The sequence below is a fragment of the Oreochromis niloticus genome, linkage group LG4 (genome assembly GCF_001858045.2).
Source record: "Oreochromis niloticus isolate F11D_XX linkage group LG4, O_niloticus_UMD_NMBU, whole genome shotgun sequence".
In the NCBI taxonomy this organism is placed as follows: Eukaryota; Metazoa; Chordata; class Actinopteri; order Cichliformes; family Cichlidae; genus Oreochromis; species Oreochromis niloticus.
In genome coordinates this window covers 354,316-369,320 of record NC_031969.2, presented here as the reverse complement: position 1 = coordinate 369,320, position 15,005 = coordinate 354,316, and the positions used below count along the sequence as shown (strand labels likewise).

The following is a 15,005-nucleotide window of genomic DNA, read 5'->3' as shown; positions in this document are numbered from 1 at the left end:
AAAATATCTTTTTTATGGAGCCACATGGTGCACACAAATGTTGTGAAAACTGGGAGATTTTGTTCTTACGCTGCCACGTTTCACTGATAAACAGAACAAGTCATTTCAAATAAACAAATTGTTCACAATAGACACTAAAACGGACTCAGTGTGGGCACGCCCACTGGGGCCTGAGTGGGATGGGTGTAAATGGTAAGTGGACTGCACTTTTATCTATGACTAAGCAATTTCTTTCAGAACACGACACACTGTGATGGATGCACTGGAGGCAGGTATGGGTTCAGAGCCTTTGGCACACAGACTGGAGGAGCCACAGACCACTGACCAACCCCACCACCTGAGAAATAGTGTGGGTTCCACCCTGCCCATACGTATCCACTGTGGGCAAGCGTGGGCCAGTAAACGTGTGTGAAGGAAATGATGGCACAGAACGTTTTCATCACATTGTCAGAAAGTGACTGAAAAACTTTAAAGTGGATTTTACTGCTGAAGAACTCAACGACTGAATCAGACCATATTCTGTTTACTGACAGAGTCAGAGATATTTAACAGGATCTGTTTGTGGCTGTGTTTGCGTGGATGAATGACTTGATAATGTAGTGATTTACACATGTATGCAACAAATTAAAGATCCCCAGCTTACAGCTGAGAGGAGACACAGATCCCTCGGAGCTGTGTCAGAAAAGGAAACCTGTGGCAACCAATGTTCCACGGGCGATCGTGGCTCAAGAGTTGGGAGTTCGCCTTGTAATCGGAAGGTTACCGGTTCGAGCCCCGGCTCGGACAGTCTCGGTCGTTGTGTCCTTGGGCAAGACACTTCACCCGTTGCCTACTGGTGGTGGTCAGAGGGCCCGGTGGCGCCAGTGTCCGGCAGCCTCGCCTCTGTCAGTGCGCCCCAGGGTGGCTGTGGCTACAATGTAGCTTGCCATCACCAGTGTGTGAATAGGACTGGATATGTAACAGCGCTTTGGGGTCCTTAGGGACCAGAAAAGCGCTATATAAATACAGGCCATTTACCATCTAAGCTGCGCACTGTTGGCACGGTCTCTGCGCAGAGAAAATCTGCGTTGCGCACACAAAAAAAATTCTAACCTAAATTGAAATTAAAGTAAATATGTGCCGACACCGGTGTTTTAGCTGGCAAAGCGGCGTGGCTGATGTGCAGTGAAGCCACATTAATGACAACGTGTCCAACCATTGGAGATGTGAGCAGGACAGACGGAACAACTGACGGAAAAAGTGTGGACTTTATACCAGTTTTTAAATTGTGTTGATCGGCCACGTAAAACCAGAGTTATGATAAAAATATCTACAATGTTTGGTTTTCTTCCTGAATACTGTCGTTGTTTATATTTACTGCGGGAAGAAACGGTAAAAACGGCGTTTTATAAGGAAAACGCTCGAAAGCCTGTGAGCAAAAACAAAACCAAAAAACCCCCAGCCTTCCCTATTGGTCGAAAAAAGTACCGTGTCGACCAATCAAAAAATGATATGGCAACGTGGCATCTAGTTGTTAAGAAACGGGGGGAAGTTTTAGGAGTGACGGCGGTGTTCTGAGATGTGAGAGATTTGAGACGTTTAGCGCAAATCTTGTGTAGTTAGTGTGTAGTTAGTGTGTAGTTAGTGTGTAGTTAGTGTGTAGTTAGTGTGTAGTGTAGTCAATAGTTTTGTTGTGTGTGTCAGAACAATGAGGCGGCTGCTGAATGTTACAGGTGTTACAGCAGTGATACATCTCCTGCTGTCAGGCCTGCAGGTATCAGGCTGTTGTTCTCCTTTATCTCATAGTGGACAGAAATTAGTTTTTGGAGTGGCACAAATAATTTGTGTGGCATCAGATTTGATGCAGAACAGCTGATTGTTCTGTAAATAGTTTGAAATGTTTATTTAAAAACGCCTTGGCTGCATTTTTAGGTAAACAGCTGCAAAACACTTTGTTGTTTGCCAAACTGAGTAACTTTTTTGAAGAAGTAACTATATAATTAATTGCCCAACATTGGTCATTATATCCTGTATTTTGCAGACAGAGTTACAGACTCTCTCCCAGACCACAGACTCATAATACAAGTCAGAGCTTTATTTAAAAAAAAGAAAAGAAAGAAAGTTGTGTTTTCCAAATTGGAGTTCAAGTTATTTTTACTTCCAATAGTGTTAACATCCTACACAGGTCAGGAACAGGATTTTTTTTTTTAAATTTCATTGTAAGTGGGCTAAAGCAGTTAATTAAAAGTAGTCTAACAGAAATGTAAATGCTGTAATTTGATTATTTTAATAAACCATGTAACTTGGATGGATTAGATGCTGGCGTGACCACAGTGCACACGTCTGATGTCGCTCACAGTGGTCCAAGGGACGCTCAGGGAGTTTGTGTGTTCGCTCAGACACATGAAAAAGTAGAGGGAACATTGGTGGCAACCCAATCTGAATAAGGGAGCATCCAAAATCCCAGCTCAACCCTGTAGAAAATGTATTTACAGTGCTTAAAAGCCGGATTTACAGCACGAAACCAACCAGCTGAAATGGACTTTGCCAGTTCTGCCAAAGGAAGTACAGCCAGAATCGTACTGACACATTTATTATGGCCCAGTGATCATAGTAAGTTTAACTAACAGCGTCCAGTGAGGAAGACATGGACACGAGAAGCCAAAGGTGAACAGTAGTGACTAATGTCAGACTGACGAAGAGCACTTCCTCTGACAGATTCAGCTGCCAGTGAAAATACAGGAAGTGAACTGTTGGTTATATTCCGCTCCGGACTGTGGTCCCTCTGTCACACAGGAATTTCCCAGCTTCTGGGATAAGTGAGAACCGTAAGAGGAACACGGGATAACAGGCTACATAACAAGTGCAGCCAGCTGCCACAGGAAGTGTTTACGTGCGCAGGGTCAGCGGCGTGATCAACCATTAGCCAACCGAGGCTCGGTGCAGCAGGAATGAGCATACAGACACGGGCTGCTTCTTAACAGAGACCCACGGCGGCCAGGTAAGTCCCGAGCCCGGTGCTGTCACGGGTAAGTCCCGAGCCCGGTGCTGTCACGGGTAAGTCCCGAGCCCGGTGCTGTCACACGCAGGAGGTGTAGAAACTGGGAAAGGCGGCGGGCTGCTGTTTGTGTGTTAGCTAGCATACCTGTGCTGTGGCTGTGCTTCCTGTCGCGTTCACACTCGTTCCAAGTGTTACTTTGTTCAAATATTAAGCATAAACACGTTTTCAAGGAGCGCTTATAGACGGTTCGAGACACACGTTCAAACCTGTTACAGCAACGTTTTAATGAACATTACTGCGTGGATTTAAACACGTCTGTGTCACCCTGAGGATACAGTGCTGTAATACTTTGTTCACTGAGCTTTGAGTGGCCCAGCGAAACTACTAATGACGGACGCAGTCACACATTCACGTGATCCACTCCCACATCTTTTTTCAGGCCTCGAGCCTTTCGGGCCCGGCACATCCAGATCACCGGACCCATCTTCCACAACATGAATAGTTTTTCCTTATAATTCAGAAAATGGCTTGAAACTGTTGGATTTAAAATGCGCAGGCCAGCTACTACAGGAGTGTCAGAGATGAGGACGTGTTTTTTTCCATCGCTCCTGATTTGTTCTGGAAAATCTGCCAGCTGTACCCAACACACCCAGGACATGATCAAATCTTCAAATCAGAGTACTACAGGGTTATATATGTATACACAGTACTGTGCAAAAGGTTTTAGGCAGGTGAGGGGAAATGCTTTCAGTGTGAATCATTTACTTTCATCAATCAACAAAATACAGTGAATAAACAAAAGAGAAATCATATCAGTGTTTGGTGGGACCACCCTTTGCCTTCTTCTAGGTGCACGTGCACACAGTTTTTGAAGGAACTCGGCTGGTAGGATGTTCCAGACATCTCGGAGAACTAACCATGGATCTCCTGTGGGTGTAGGCTTCCTCACATCCTTCTGTCTCTTCATGTAATCCCAGGCACACTCAGTGATGTTGAGATCAGGGCTCTGTGGGGGCCGGACCATCACTTCAGTACTTCTTGTTCTTCTTTACCCTGAAGATATTTCTTCATGACGTTGGCTGTGTGTCTGGGCTCGTTGTCCTGCTGCAGAATACATTTGGGGTCAATAAACAATCATTTATATTTCTGAAAGCTTTCTTTGTTTACAGCATGTTTTCACACCTGCCTAAAACTTTTGCACAGTACTGTGTGTGTGTGTGTGTGTGTGTGTCTGTGTGTGTGTTACTGTTTTTTGTTTGTTTTTGTTTTTTTTAATCTTTTGTTCCTTTAGGTATGGGAGCTGTTCCAAGCCAATGTGAGGGTGTCACCGAGGACTGTCTCCAGCCCAGCGGGGCGGGACAGGAAGATTACAACCAGCCTATCATTGAGAAGGACAGCATTAAGAGGACCAGCTTGAGCAGGAGATGCAGCTCAGCAGACACTGTTCACTGTCCCACCTGTCAGGGCACCGGGCGTATACCCAGAGGTAGTGAACCAACACACACACACACGCACACACGCATGTCTGGTTTGCTATCCTCGTGGGGACCTCCCATTGACATAATCCTTACCCTAGCCATCAACAATGAATGCCTGACCCTGACGCTAAACCTAAGCTTAACCCAACTGTAACCCTGACACTGAAACCACATGTTGAGTGTGAAAAATGCCTTCAACCCTGGATTTTGGTCGCCACCAGTATAGTAAGAACCCGTATACACAGGCACACACACACACACACACACACACGCACACACTCACACACACTCCTGCTTTCTTATAACTATTAGACTTTTTTTTTTTTAATATATATATTTATTGAGATTTTTTGATATAAGAAAAAACAAACAAACAAAACAAACGAAAAAACAACAGACAACACAACAGCAAGGGCTAAAACACACAAATAAGACAAAAGTTTACACTGCAACAACGAAAATATTGCTTCAACACTGGCAATAAACAAAAATAAAACGCTAAGGTGGAAGGCTAAGTTATTGGTGATCGATCAAATAGGACTTTGTTTTAATACATGATCTAAAAATGGTTGCCACACATCAAAGAAATTACTAAGTTTGTCTGCTAATATATACCTAATTCTCTCCATATGTAGTAGAGCAGTCAGTTCTGTGAGCCACATTTTGAATTGAGGTACAATATCCGTCTTCCAAAGAGTCAAAATAATTTTTTTAGCAATTACCATTCCGAACAAAACTGTGGTTTGTGCAGCAGAGCTAAGGTGTAAAAGGGAAGAGGAAGATCCAAACAATGCAATTATTGGGTCCGGCTCTAATGTGCAATTATAGAATAACTATTAGACTTTATTAAAAGTCTCTGAGTTGATGAACTCTGACATGACAAACTCTTTTCAACAGTAATGCACACCGCGTGTTTCAATGGGAACCTCACAGCCGCCTTTATTTTAGGGCCGGGTGATGAATCTGATGTTAATTTCACTTGTGAAGCTGACAGTTGGCCTGCAGCCTTTCCCCACTGTCACAGGGTGAGAAGCACCCCGGCCCTAGTCAGCGGTGTACCACAAGGCTGACACAGACATGACCAGTCAGTTTGCTTTGATGACCCAACAACGTTACATCTTCCTCACTTTCTTTCTAAGAAACTTGTTCCAACTGTGTTACAGGTCAGGAAAGCAAGCTGGTTGCTGTCATTCCCTGTACTGACCAGAGGCTGAGACCCAGACACACGTAAGACTGCTGCTGATACTTGTTGTATTATGCATTTCTGTTTCTCATGTTTTGTCCTCACTCAGGAAGCTGTATGTTGCCTTGTCTGTTGGGCTGTGCCTCCTGGTCAGCATCCTGGTGTTGTTCTTCCTGTTTCCACGCTCCGTGCTTCTGTCTCCAGTAGCTGTCAAGTCATCCTCTGTTTACTTCACTCACGACGGCGTGCAGATTAACATCACGGTGAGAAGAGCGGGCCGGGCTGTGATGAATGGAGCAGTCAGGCTGTGGAAGGAAGGACGGGATGATCGCTCTTTGCTTTCTTTTGTAGAACGTGTTGAACATCACTAATAACAACTTTGCAGCGGTGCAGGCCTACAACCTGACAGTCCAGGCGCTCAACTTTGGCACGGTGCTGGGAACGGTGTCCATTAAGAACGTCGTGTCTGTCAAACCTCTGTCCATGAAAACGGTGAGATGTGATGCAGTCACCACAGCTGTGAGAGAAAGGAGCACACACCTGTCCTTTTATGTAGATGTGGAGTGAGACAGGATAAGAATAGAAAAGCAGACACATAAATGAGAGCGTGTTTGTATTCTCACTGTTTTTGTCCCTGTTTCCTGCCCTGGTCCGATGATTTCTGCTGTGGCATTAGCTCAGCAGCTTTTATATTTGAATGAAATGTTCAAATTGGTTGTTATGTATTGCTGATTGTTGTTCCATTGATACCTGCTGTGTGAGGACTGTAGTATTTTATATTGTTGGTGCAGACGCTATTCCAGATTTGACTGTCTGTGTGGATGTTGAAGTCTTTCTGCCATTTGTTGGTTGGAGTGTGAGGTGCATTGTCAGTAGAGGATATTAGTGTATTTAGAGGGTTTTTGGTGACTTTGCAGTTTTATTGGTGCTGTCTTGCAGTGATGGTCGTGCCAGCTGAGTGTTGTGGATACTTTGCTTTGGTGGAGTGTTTGAGTTGGTTATGTTGGAGAAACTGTTTCCTGTCAATGAGCTGTTGAAATGATTGTGATCAAACATGTGACGGAGGTGTGTGATGTGTTTTTCTATTTGCAGTGAAGTCGGGGTGAGTCCGTGTGGGTGTTTGAGTTTTAGGTGCAAATATAGTGTTTTTTTTATTTTATTGATCTACACCAAGCTGTCGCTATTAAAGCAGTTGTCATGTGTGACTGTATTAGTGTTGAATGCTAAATCAATTAATTAATTAATATGTCTTTACAATCAGATTGTTCGATGTCCAGTCATGGATGGTGATGGACGAGTGTATCCATTTGATGAGGTGTTGTAGTTGGTTGGCTGAGAAGTAGAGGTGGAGATGTGGTGTTTCTAGGCCTCCTTGAAGTTTTGACTGGTGCAATGTTGTTAGTTGTATTTAATGTTGTTATTGTGTCCAGAGTGGTGAAAAAAGCAGCTGTGGGTTGAACAGGGATCATTGTGAATAAGTAATGGATCTGCATGGTGTCAATACGTCCTGTAATCGAAAGTTGTTTTGTCATCTTTTATTGTTTTCAATAGAGTGAAATTAAGGTGGAACAGCTCTGACAGTTTGTTGGATCTTGCCAGTAGTAGGTGGTAGTATGTCATGTATAAGAAGGGGTATAGCCTAGAGGTGGGAATCACCATACACCCCACGATACGATATTATCACAATACGTAACTCACGATACGATATTATTGCGATTTTTTTTTTTTTGTTTGTTTTTTTTTGTTTGCGATATTCTGAGTATTGCAATACGATGATTGATTTATCACATATTTTTTCTACTGCAGATTTTGTCCATAAAGGTAAACTTTATCAATATTCATTTTATCTAATAATAAAGTCTCACACTCAAGTCTTTCTCTCATGTCAGTCAGTTTTATTGCTGACAAACTGAACGGTTTGTATTACAGTCTAGTCCAACTTAACTGAACGTAACTATCTGGTACAATTATAGCTTAAAACAAAATATAATTTTACATTAAATAAAAAAGTTTTAAATTTAAATAAAATAAAACACGTCTTAAATTAAAATAAGTAAACTGTCCTGTTTGTTGCTGCCCTAAAAAGTTAAACACATTTGGATAGTGAAGCAATGTCAGCATTCTTGCTCAGAAAAAGGAGCTGATCCACATGCTCTGAAGTCAGAGTGCTCCGTTTTGCTGTGACCATGTCTCCAGCGGTTGAGAAGACTCTTTCAGCTGAGACACTAGTACCTGGGATACAAAGGTATCTTTTTGCCAGTGTGGCCAGGAAAGGATAGACTTCCTCATGGGATTTCCACCAGCTTAGTGGGTCTTCTGTGAGTGCCAGTGGCGTGACCTCCTGGTATCTTTTCACCTCCTCCTCAGCTGTGGCAGATAATGATTTTGGTGGGGCTCCAACATCACCATAAGTCTGACCAAGCAAGTCTGTTAACCCACAAGACTTCCTCATCTTGGCTGGTATGAGAGAGGGTCTGGGATTTTGTTCAGTCTCGTCAGGTTTCTCATGATGTTCATGGGCTTCTGGCTCACAGATGGGCTGCTGCCTCTTTTCTTCCTGTAGAAAACCCACACACATACAGAGGGAGGGAGAAAATAAATATTTTATATCTTTTAGTATGCAGTAATATGTTAGCAAATTATTTGTTAAATAGAATATTACCAATATTACAAAAATATCACCGATCTACTAATATTGTAAGTAAGTTATTTAAATTATAACACCAGAATGTTTGCTTACCTGAAGGGTTATAGCCTCAGCAACCACTCTGACATAGGTTTCCTGTCTTTCCTCCAGTGATAGGAACGGCAGGGTTTTAAAGCGTGGGTCGAGAGCTGATGCTGTGTAGAGGGTGTTCCTCTCGACTGTGCTGGCATATCTCTTCTTAAGATCTTGACTGATACTTTGCTAGATGTTTCTGACCAGCGCTGTGTCACCAATGTTGTCTTGGATGTCGTGCAACAGCTGTGCTAGCAGCGGTGCTACGAGAGACCGAGTAGGATTCTTTTCCTCAGACATCACAGTAGTCGCGACTTGCATTGACTTCAAGGCCCGGACAATTTCTTCAGTGTTCCCAATATCCGTCTCATTTAGAGTAAAGATATCTCTGCTACTCTTTCTGACTTCGGGAGACAGCAGCGCTGCACAAATCGCAGGTTGTTGTTCAAGGAAACGCTGGAGCATGTCATAAGCACTGTTCCATCTCGTGCAGACGTCGGTCTTGAGCTTGTGAGTCGGGAGCTGTAACATTTTCTGTTTTTGCTCCAGAGCGTGGTTTGCCACTGTGCTTCTATTGAAAAACCCAATTATGCGCCGCACTCTCCCCAAGACTCTGGCTACTGCAGGCAGGTTTAAGGCTGGTTGTGATGCCAGATTGAGCGTATGGGCGAAACACTTCACATGCAAGTATCCCGCTAGCTGAGTGGCAACTGTCATATTAGAAGCATTGTCGGTGACAACCACCAGATTTTTGTCAGCAATCCCCCATTCCTGTGCTGCATTTTGCAGGAGATTTGCAATGTTCGCTCCGGTGTGACTCTCATGTAATGTTCGAGTTTGGAGAACGTAAGACAGCAGTCGCCAGTCCGCTGTGAGATAATGAGCTGTTGTACAGGGAGTGCAGAATTATTAGACAAATGAGTATTTTGTCCACATCATCCTCTTCATGCATGTTGTCTCACTCAAAGCTGTATAGGCTCGAAAGCCTACTACCAATTAAGCATATTAGGTGATGTGCATCTCTGTAATGAGAAGGGGTGTGGTCTAATGACATCAACACCCTATATCAGGTGTGCATAATTATTAGGCAACTTCCTTTCCTTTGGCAAAATGGGTCAAAAGAAGGACTTGACAGGCTCAGAAAAGTCAAAAATAGTGAGATATCTTGCAGAGGGATGCAGCAGTCTTAAAATTGCAAAGCTTCTGAAGCGTGATCATCGAACAATCAAGCGTTTCATTCAAAATAGTCAACAGGGTCGCGAGAAGTGTGTGGAAAAACCAAGGCGCAAAATAACTGCCCATGAACTGAGAAAAGTCAAGCGTGCAGCTGCCAAGATGCCACTTGCCACCAGTTTGGCCATATTTCAGAGCTGCAACATCACTGGAGTGCCCAAAAGCACAAGGTGTGCAATACTCAGAGACATGGCCAAGGTAAGAAAGGCTGAAAGACGACCACCACTGAACAAGAGAAAAACTAATGACATGGCCTCCTTGTTCACCTGATCTGAACCCCATTGAGAACCTGTGGTCCATCATCAAATGTGAGATTTACAAGGAGGGAAAACAGTACACCTCTCTGAACAGTGTCTGGGAGGCTGTGGTTGCTGCTGCACGCAATGTTGATGGTGAACAGATCAAAACACTGACAGAATCCATGGATGGCAGGCTTTTGAGTGTCCTTGCAAAGAAAGGTGGCTATATTGGTCGCTGATTTGTTTTTGTTTTGTTTTTGAATGTCAGAAATGTATATTTGTGAATGTGGAGATGTTATATTGGTTTCACTGGTAAAAATAAATAATTGAAATGGGTATATATTTGTTTTTTGTTAAGTTGCCTAATAATTATGCACAGTAATAGTCACCTGCACACACAGATATCCCCCTAAAATAGCTCAAACTAAAAACAAACTAAAAACTACTTCCAAAAACTTTCAGCTTTGATATTAATGAGTTTTTTGGGTTCATTGAGAACATGGTTGTTGTTCAATAATAAAATTATTCCTCAAAAATACAACTTGCCTAATAATTCTGCACTCCCTGTAGTCACATATGAATCCACAGCCCGCGAGGTCCATGCGTCGCAAGTTAAAGCAACCCTTTCTGCTGTGCTCAAACTTTCCTCAACTTTACGCTTCATGTCTATGTAGAGATTGGGTACGGCTGTGTCTGCGAAAAAAACCTGGGTTCCAGCGTCTTGATCATGTAAGAAAAGCCCTCGTTTTCCACAATGTTGTAAGGACGCAGGTCTTTGCAGATGAAGTACGTGATAGATTGTGTTATTTTCTTAGCTCGCTCTGAATTGGGAGATAGCTTTGCTAAGCTAAGAGTGTCCAGCGTTGGTTGATTTTTTTTTTTTTTTTTTTTTCAGCTGAGCTGATTTAGAGCTAGCTTTGCCGTCCGTGGTTAATGCTATTTTTGGATGGTGCCGTGTAAGATGGGCCCTCATGTTCGTAGTATTTCCAGAGTACTTTATTTTCATACGACACACCTTGCAAATCCCGTGTGTCATATCCATCTCATTGGTCCCATCCTTGTTAAAAAATCCAAAGTACGTCCAGACGTTTGATTTAAACGCAGATGGCGCTTTCCTGATCTCTTTCTCTTCCTCCATCTTTGTTTGAAAAATTTTCCCATGTGCTGACCTAACCTCTGCTGACCTCACTAGAGAAAAAGCTCAACCGCACCATCTGGTGGACTGGAAGTTTTTGGAACAAAATATCGATGTCTGCTGTCCCTGTATCGATACATTATTAGCAAACAAAATATCGCGATACTACGCAGTATCGATTTTTTCCCCCCACCCCTAGTATCTCCATTTATTGTTAGAGTGGTGGATTTATCCCAATTTATTTTATAATCAGAGATTTTGGAGACTGGATTAATGATGTAGTTTAGTTCTTTAACTGATTAGTTGGGATTTTGTAGGACAGGACTACATCGTCTGCATATAAACTGATTTTCTGTGTTACATTATTGGTGTGAATGCCGATGATGTTAACGTTCAGATTGCTGCTTATAGTGGTTCAATGAAAAGTGCAAATATAAGGGTGAGAGTGGGCATGCTTGTCTTGCGCCTCTGTGAATTTGTTGAGATTAAGTTGTTTGTTATAACTGCTGCTTTTGGTGTATCGTAGAGTGCTTGATCCATCGGATAAACGACGGCCCAAAGCCGTGTTTTTTCCAGTGTTTTCAGGAGAAATGTCCAGTTTAGATGGTCAGAGGCTTTTTCTGCTTCCAGTGAGCGGATCGTTGCTATGGTTACTTTGGTGCGACTGATGTATGAGGCTGAAAGTCTACGTGTATTATTTGAAGGATGTCTGCCTTTAATGAATCCTTCAGTGCAGGCTGTTAGAGCATTGCTGATTGTTACGATTTCTGTCTTAATAAAGGAAATATGTCTGTAACTGCAGCAGTGAATAGGGTCTTTGTTTGTTTTGAGCTGTATTCTTGTGATATGGAACAAACTGGTTATTTTTAATTTCATCTGCCATTGTAACAAAAAGTGCTTACAGTAATTTGCAGAAATGTTTGTAACATATCGGGGGGATATCCATCTAACCCAGAACAGATTTTCACATATCCCAGTCACCGATGAGAGCTTGTTTTGGTTTGTTCATGAAACAGAAACATTTCATTTGTCCAGAGGGGTATTTCCTCACATGGATCTGATTTGTCTGTTATTTTACAGTATTTTTGTGATTTTTTTTTTTTTTTTTTGTTAAGGAAGATCACTGTTGTTGAGACATTGTTCAACAAGTATCACAGGAAGTGAGGAATGACTCTGCATCTCTCTTTCTTCGCAGTACTCCTTCATGATACCCATCCAGCTGACAGACCCTGGTTTGAGGTGAGCCTAAATGGGATGAATTTATGGTCAGAGTGATTTAGTTACTGCGGGGTCAGAGGTCACTGAATCATACCTATTCTAACCCGTTTGCTGTCTAACAGCAGATGTGTGACACCAAGTATCCAAGTCTGAGTCTTTCTCTGTAGACTTAAATCTGACGTGTATTCGTCAGTCCGGTGTTTGAAGGTTACACTTTACGCAGGTAATGTAGAAAGCTGGTGAACATTGTTCAAAGTATTGGTTTGCATTGTGAAGTGATCATCCAGCTCTGCTTTGTGTTACGCTCTTATTTAGCAGCTGGTACACACTTTGTCCCACTGACGGAGCAGTGATGGGGTTTCTCTTCTGTGTCTAAAACAGTTTGTGAAATCAATCGTCTCATTCCTGTTTCTGCTGTCTTCCCTCTGCAGTAACTACTGTAAGAAAGAGTCATTGCCTGTCCATATTCTATATGTGAACCTACAGTAAGTATGACATCATCCTGTTTTTGTTTCAGCAGGCTCTTAGTCCTCTTGAGTTTGTGCAGGAAATACAGTAAAGACGTTTTGAAGCTAGATGTTAACAAGCTTACATTAACAGTGTGATTTAGTAGGTCTTTGCTCCTGGCTGTTTTAATTGATTCTACATTATTTGAAATCTGAAAATTTTAAGCATAAAGAGATTCAGAGAAGCTGTTTGATCCGATCACAGCTGAGGTATGAACATGTCCTGACTGTAGCCAGCTACCTGTATATACAAGGCTGTATATGGCAACAGCAGCCAGATCAGATGGTCCTGAAGGAGCAGCGAGTCTGCTTTGGTCTTCATGAATGCTTGTTGGTACTTGTGTGTGACAATGAAATATGTAGGCCATCCTTCCTCCTCCTCCGCTCCCAGCAGGGGGTGGGTGAGTGACAAGTGTCTTCAAACTCGGGCTAACACACAGCTATGAAGGCCTGCAGTTTCCAGCTTGTTGATTTTCATGGTGATCTCTCTGCAGGATATCACTGACAGTCTTCTGCCTGGCCCGCTATGAGCAGCTGTCCCTGGAGACGTATGAGTACATCGACTGTGGAGCAAACAACACCGTACCACACAGCATACAAGCCGCATCGACCTGATGGAGGGACGGATAACAAATGCTGTGCACGTGTCTGGGAAGTAGAGTAATGTGCTTTGTAATATTTAGAGCAGGATGCTGTCTCGGCTGGATGTTGAATGAAGAGGACCAGAAAAGCAGTGTGAAGATTAACAGCTGCTTTGGTTTTGAATTAAACTGACTCTGCTGTGTTTGCCTGGGCTGGAGAGGAAGGAGAAACGGTGCTGTGGGCCAGACCAGTGGACTAAGGTATCCCGTTCACATGGTCTCACTGTGATGTGCTGGAAGTCATGTGGTAACCATGTGACCCTACAGCACCTACAGGATGGCACCCACTGTGGTCCAGCATGTGCTGCCCCCTCTGTAAGCTGGAATGATATAAATCATTAGATGGCATGGTGTGTCTGCTAATCATCTTCAAATAAAGCTCATTATTTGTCTTTTTGAGAGCTTATTCACCAAACTTACTGCAAAAGACATGAGCAAGTATTCCAAGTATTCTCCACTTGGGACAAAGCCAGCTGTAACAAGGAATGAAACGGCAGCATTGTGGCTTTAAAACAGTCAAATCAGCTCCTGCTAGTTGAAGTTTGTTAGTCAGCCCAGTGTTAAACATCGACAGCTGCTGTGAGAGATGGTCAGAGGTGGCAGACGTACAGACATCCTGGACTAAAGTGTCCATACGGATACTCGCGTTAACAAAAGTGAGAAAGTACAGGCTCTGAAAAGTACTCAGAGTAAATCCTTGAATGTTTAATGAACCTTGTGCTATATTAATGTAATATTAAAATAAAAGTAGTAGATGGGAATACAAACTTTATTTCAGTCTAAATGTTAATTCTACTCAGCTTGAATCAGTTAAATGGAGCATGAGCAGAATAAAAAGAAGGAATCCTTCAGCTCTGTTTTCTACTGCGTACATTGTAGAGGGTGACTTTGCCTCTAAACAGGAAAAAGAGCACAGTCAGGGTTTAGCAAGTGGGGGAACATTAAAGTCAGATGTTGTGACTGATTGTGAATCACAACTCTGTTATCTCTATCGAGAGCTTCAGTGATCAGCTGATCGAGGGTACAGCTGCTCACGGCTCTTTGTGGATGTACAGAATGAATTCAACAAGATGTCAGCTGATGTTTTATGAATTGTCTGGGCTGATTTCTGTCCTCTACACTGACAGCATACTATTTATACTGTCTTATAGACACTATACAGGTGGTATGAAGGTGAATGAATCTCAGCATCATCAGCTAAAAATCCAGAGCATTCTCATTCCCAACATGTAACATACTGACGATTTGTCACATAGTGTTGGTATGTTAACTGTCGGGATGAGAACGTGTTGTAATATGAATCTCTGCCACACTTGATGTAACCTAACTCTGACCATGAGCAGCACAGCCACTGAGCAACACTGCAGCACACTGTTGTTTACTTTAAATCCACCACAGTACAGCAAACTAACCTGTTTATCCTGCACTGACCTGCAGAGGATTATCATGCAGCCTCTAACACTGAGACAAACTGCAAACACATAGTTGTTGTGTTTGTTGAACTGATAGAAACATTGAATTTCAAATGACCTGTCCCTTAAAAAATACTGCTCCATGTATGTTCACTCCTGGCTAGGCAGATGCTGAAATACTGCAGCTGCAGTTTAGCACACCTGCAGTCGATCTGGTGCTGTGCAGAAAAACAAATATATAAAAACACTGGCCCACTTTAA

At 42.8% G+C, this 15,005-nt stretch overlaps 1 protein-coding gene and 1 long non-coding RNA gene across 4 annotated transcripts; one reads left to right on the top strand and one right to left on the bottom strand.

Moving 5' to 3' along the window:
* Positions 1-2,707: 2,707 nt before the first annotated feature.
* LOC100702945 (transmembrane protein 106B) lies at positions 2,708-13,728 on the top strand. 3 transcript variants are annotated; one of them, XM_003457936.5, is made up of 8 exons: positions 2,708-2,980; positions 4,272-4,466; positions 5,622-5,685; positions 5,751-5,904; positions 5,993-6,133; positions 12,163-12,206; positions 12,617-12,670; positions 13,186-13,728. In XM_003457936.5, exons 2-8 carry the CDS (start codon positions 4,274-4,276, stop codon positions 13,304-13,306), a joined length of 771 nt encoding a protein of 256 aa, XP_003457984.1. In that variant the 5' UTR covers positions 2,708-2,980; positions 4,272-4,273; the 3' UTR covers positions 13,307-13,728. The 3 variants fall into 3 exon arrangements, with proteins under 3 accessions (XP_003457984.1, XP_025762451.1, XP_025762450.1); XM_025906665.1 differs by lacking the exon at positions 2,708-2,980 and adding an exon at positions 3,016-3,658; XM_025906666.1 differs by lacking the exons at positions 2,708-2,980; positions 12,617-12,670 and adding an exon at positions 3,008-3,658.
* LOC112846733 (uncharacterized) lies at positions 7,829-9,372 on the bottom strand. The gene is made up of 2 exons (XR_003219857.1): positions 8,382-9,372; positions 7,829-8,198 (listed from the first exon to the last, which is right to left on the bottom strand). It is a non-coding gene; the product is annotated as an uncharacterized LOC112846733 (long non-coding RNA).
* Positions 13,729-15,005: the final 1,277 nt, after the last annotated feature.

What these genes read in the sequence shown, in the direction of transcription:
- LOC100702945 (XM_025906665.1), top strand. Translation starts at nt 3,529, where the DNA reads ATGCGCAGGCCAGCTACTACAGGAGTGTCAGAGATGAGGACGTGTTTT. An exon ending in CACCGGGCGTATACCCAGAG is followed by an intron (nt 4,467 to 5,621) that starts GTAGTGAACCAA and finishes ACTGTGTTACAG; the next exon opens with GTCAGGAAAGCAAGCTGGTT. An exon ending in CTGACAGACCCTGGTTTGAG is followed by an intron (nt 12,207 to 12,616) that starts GTGAGCCTAAAT and finishes TTCCCTCTGCAG; the next exon opens with TAACTACTGTAAGAAAGAGT.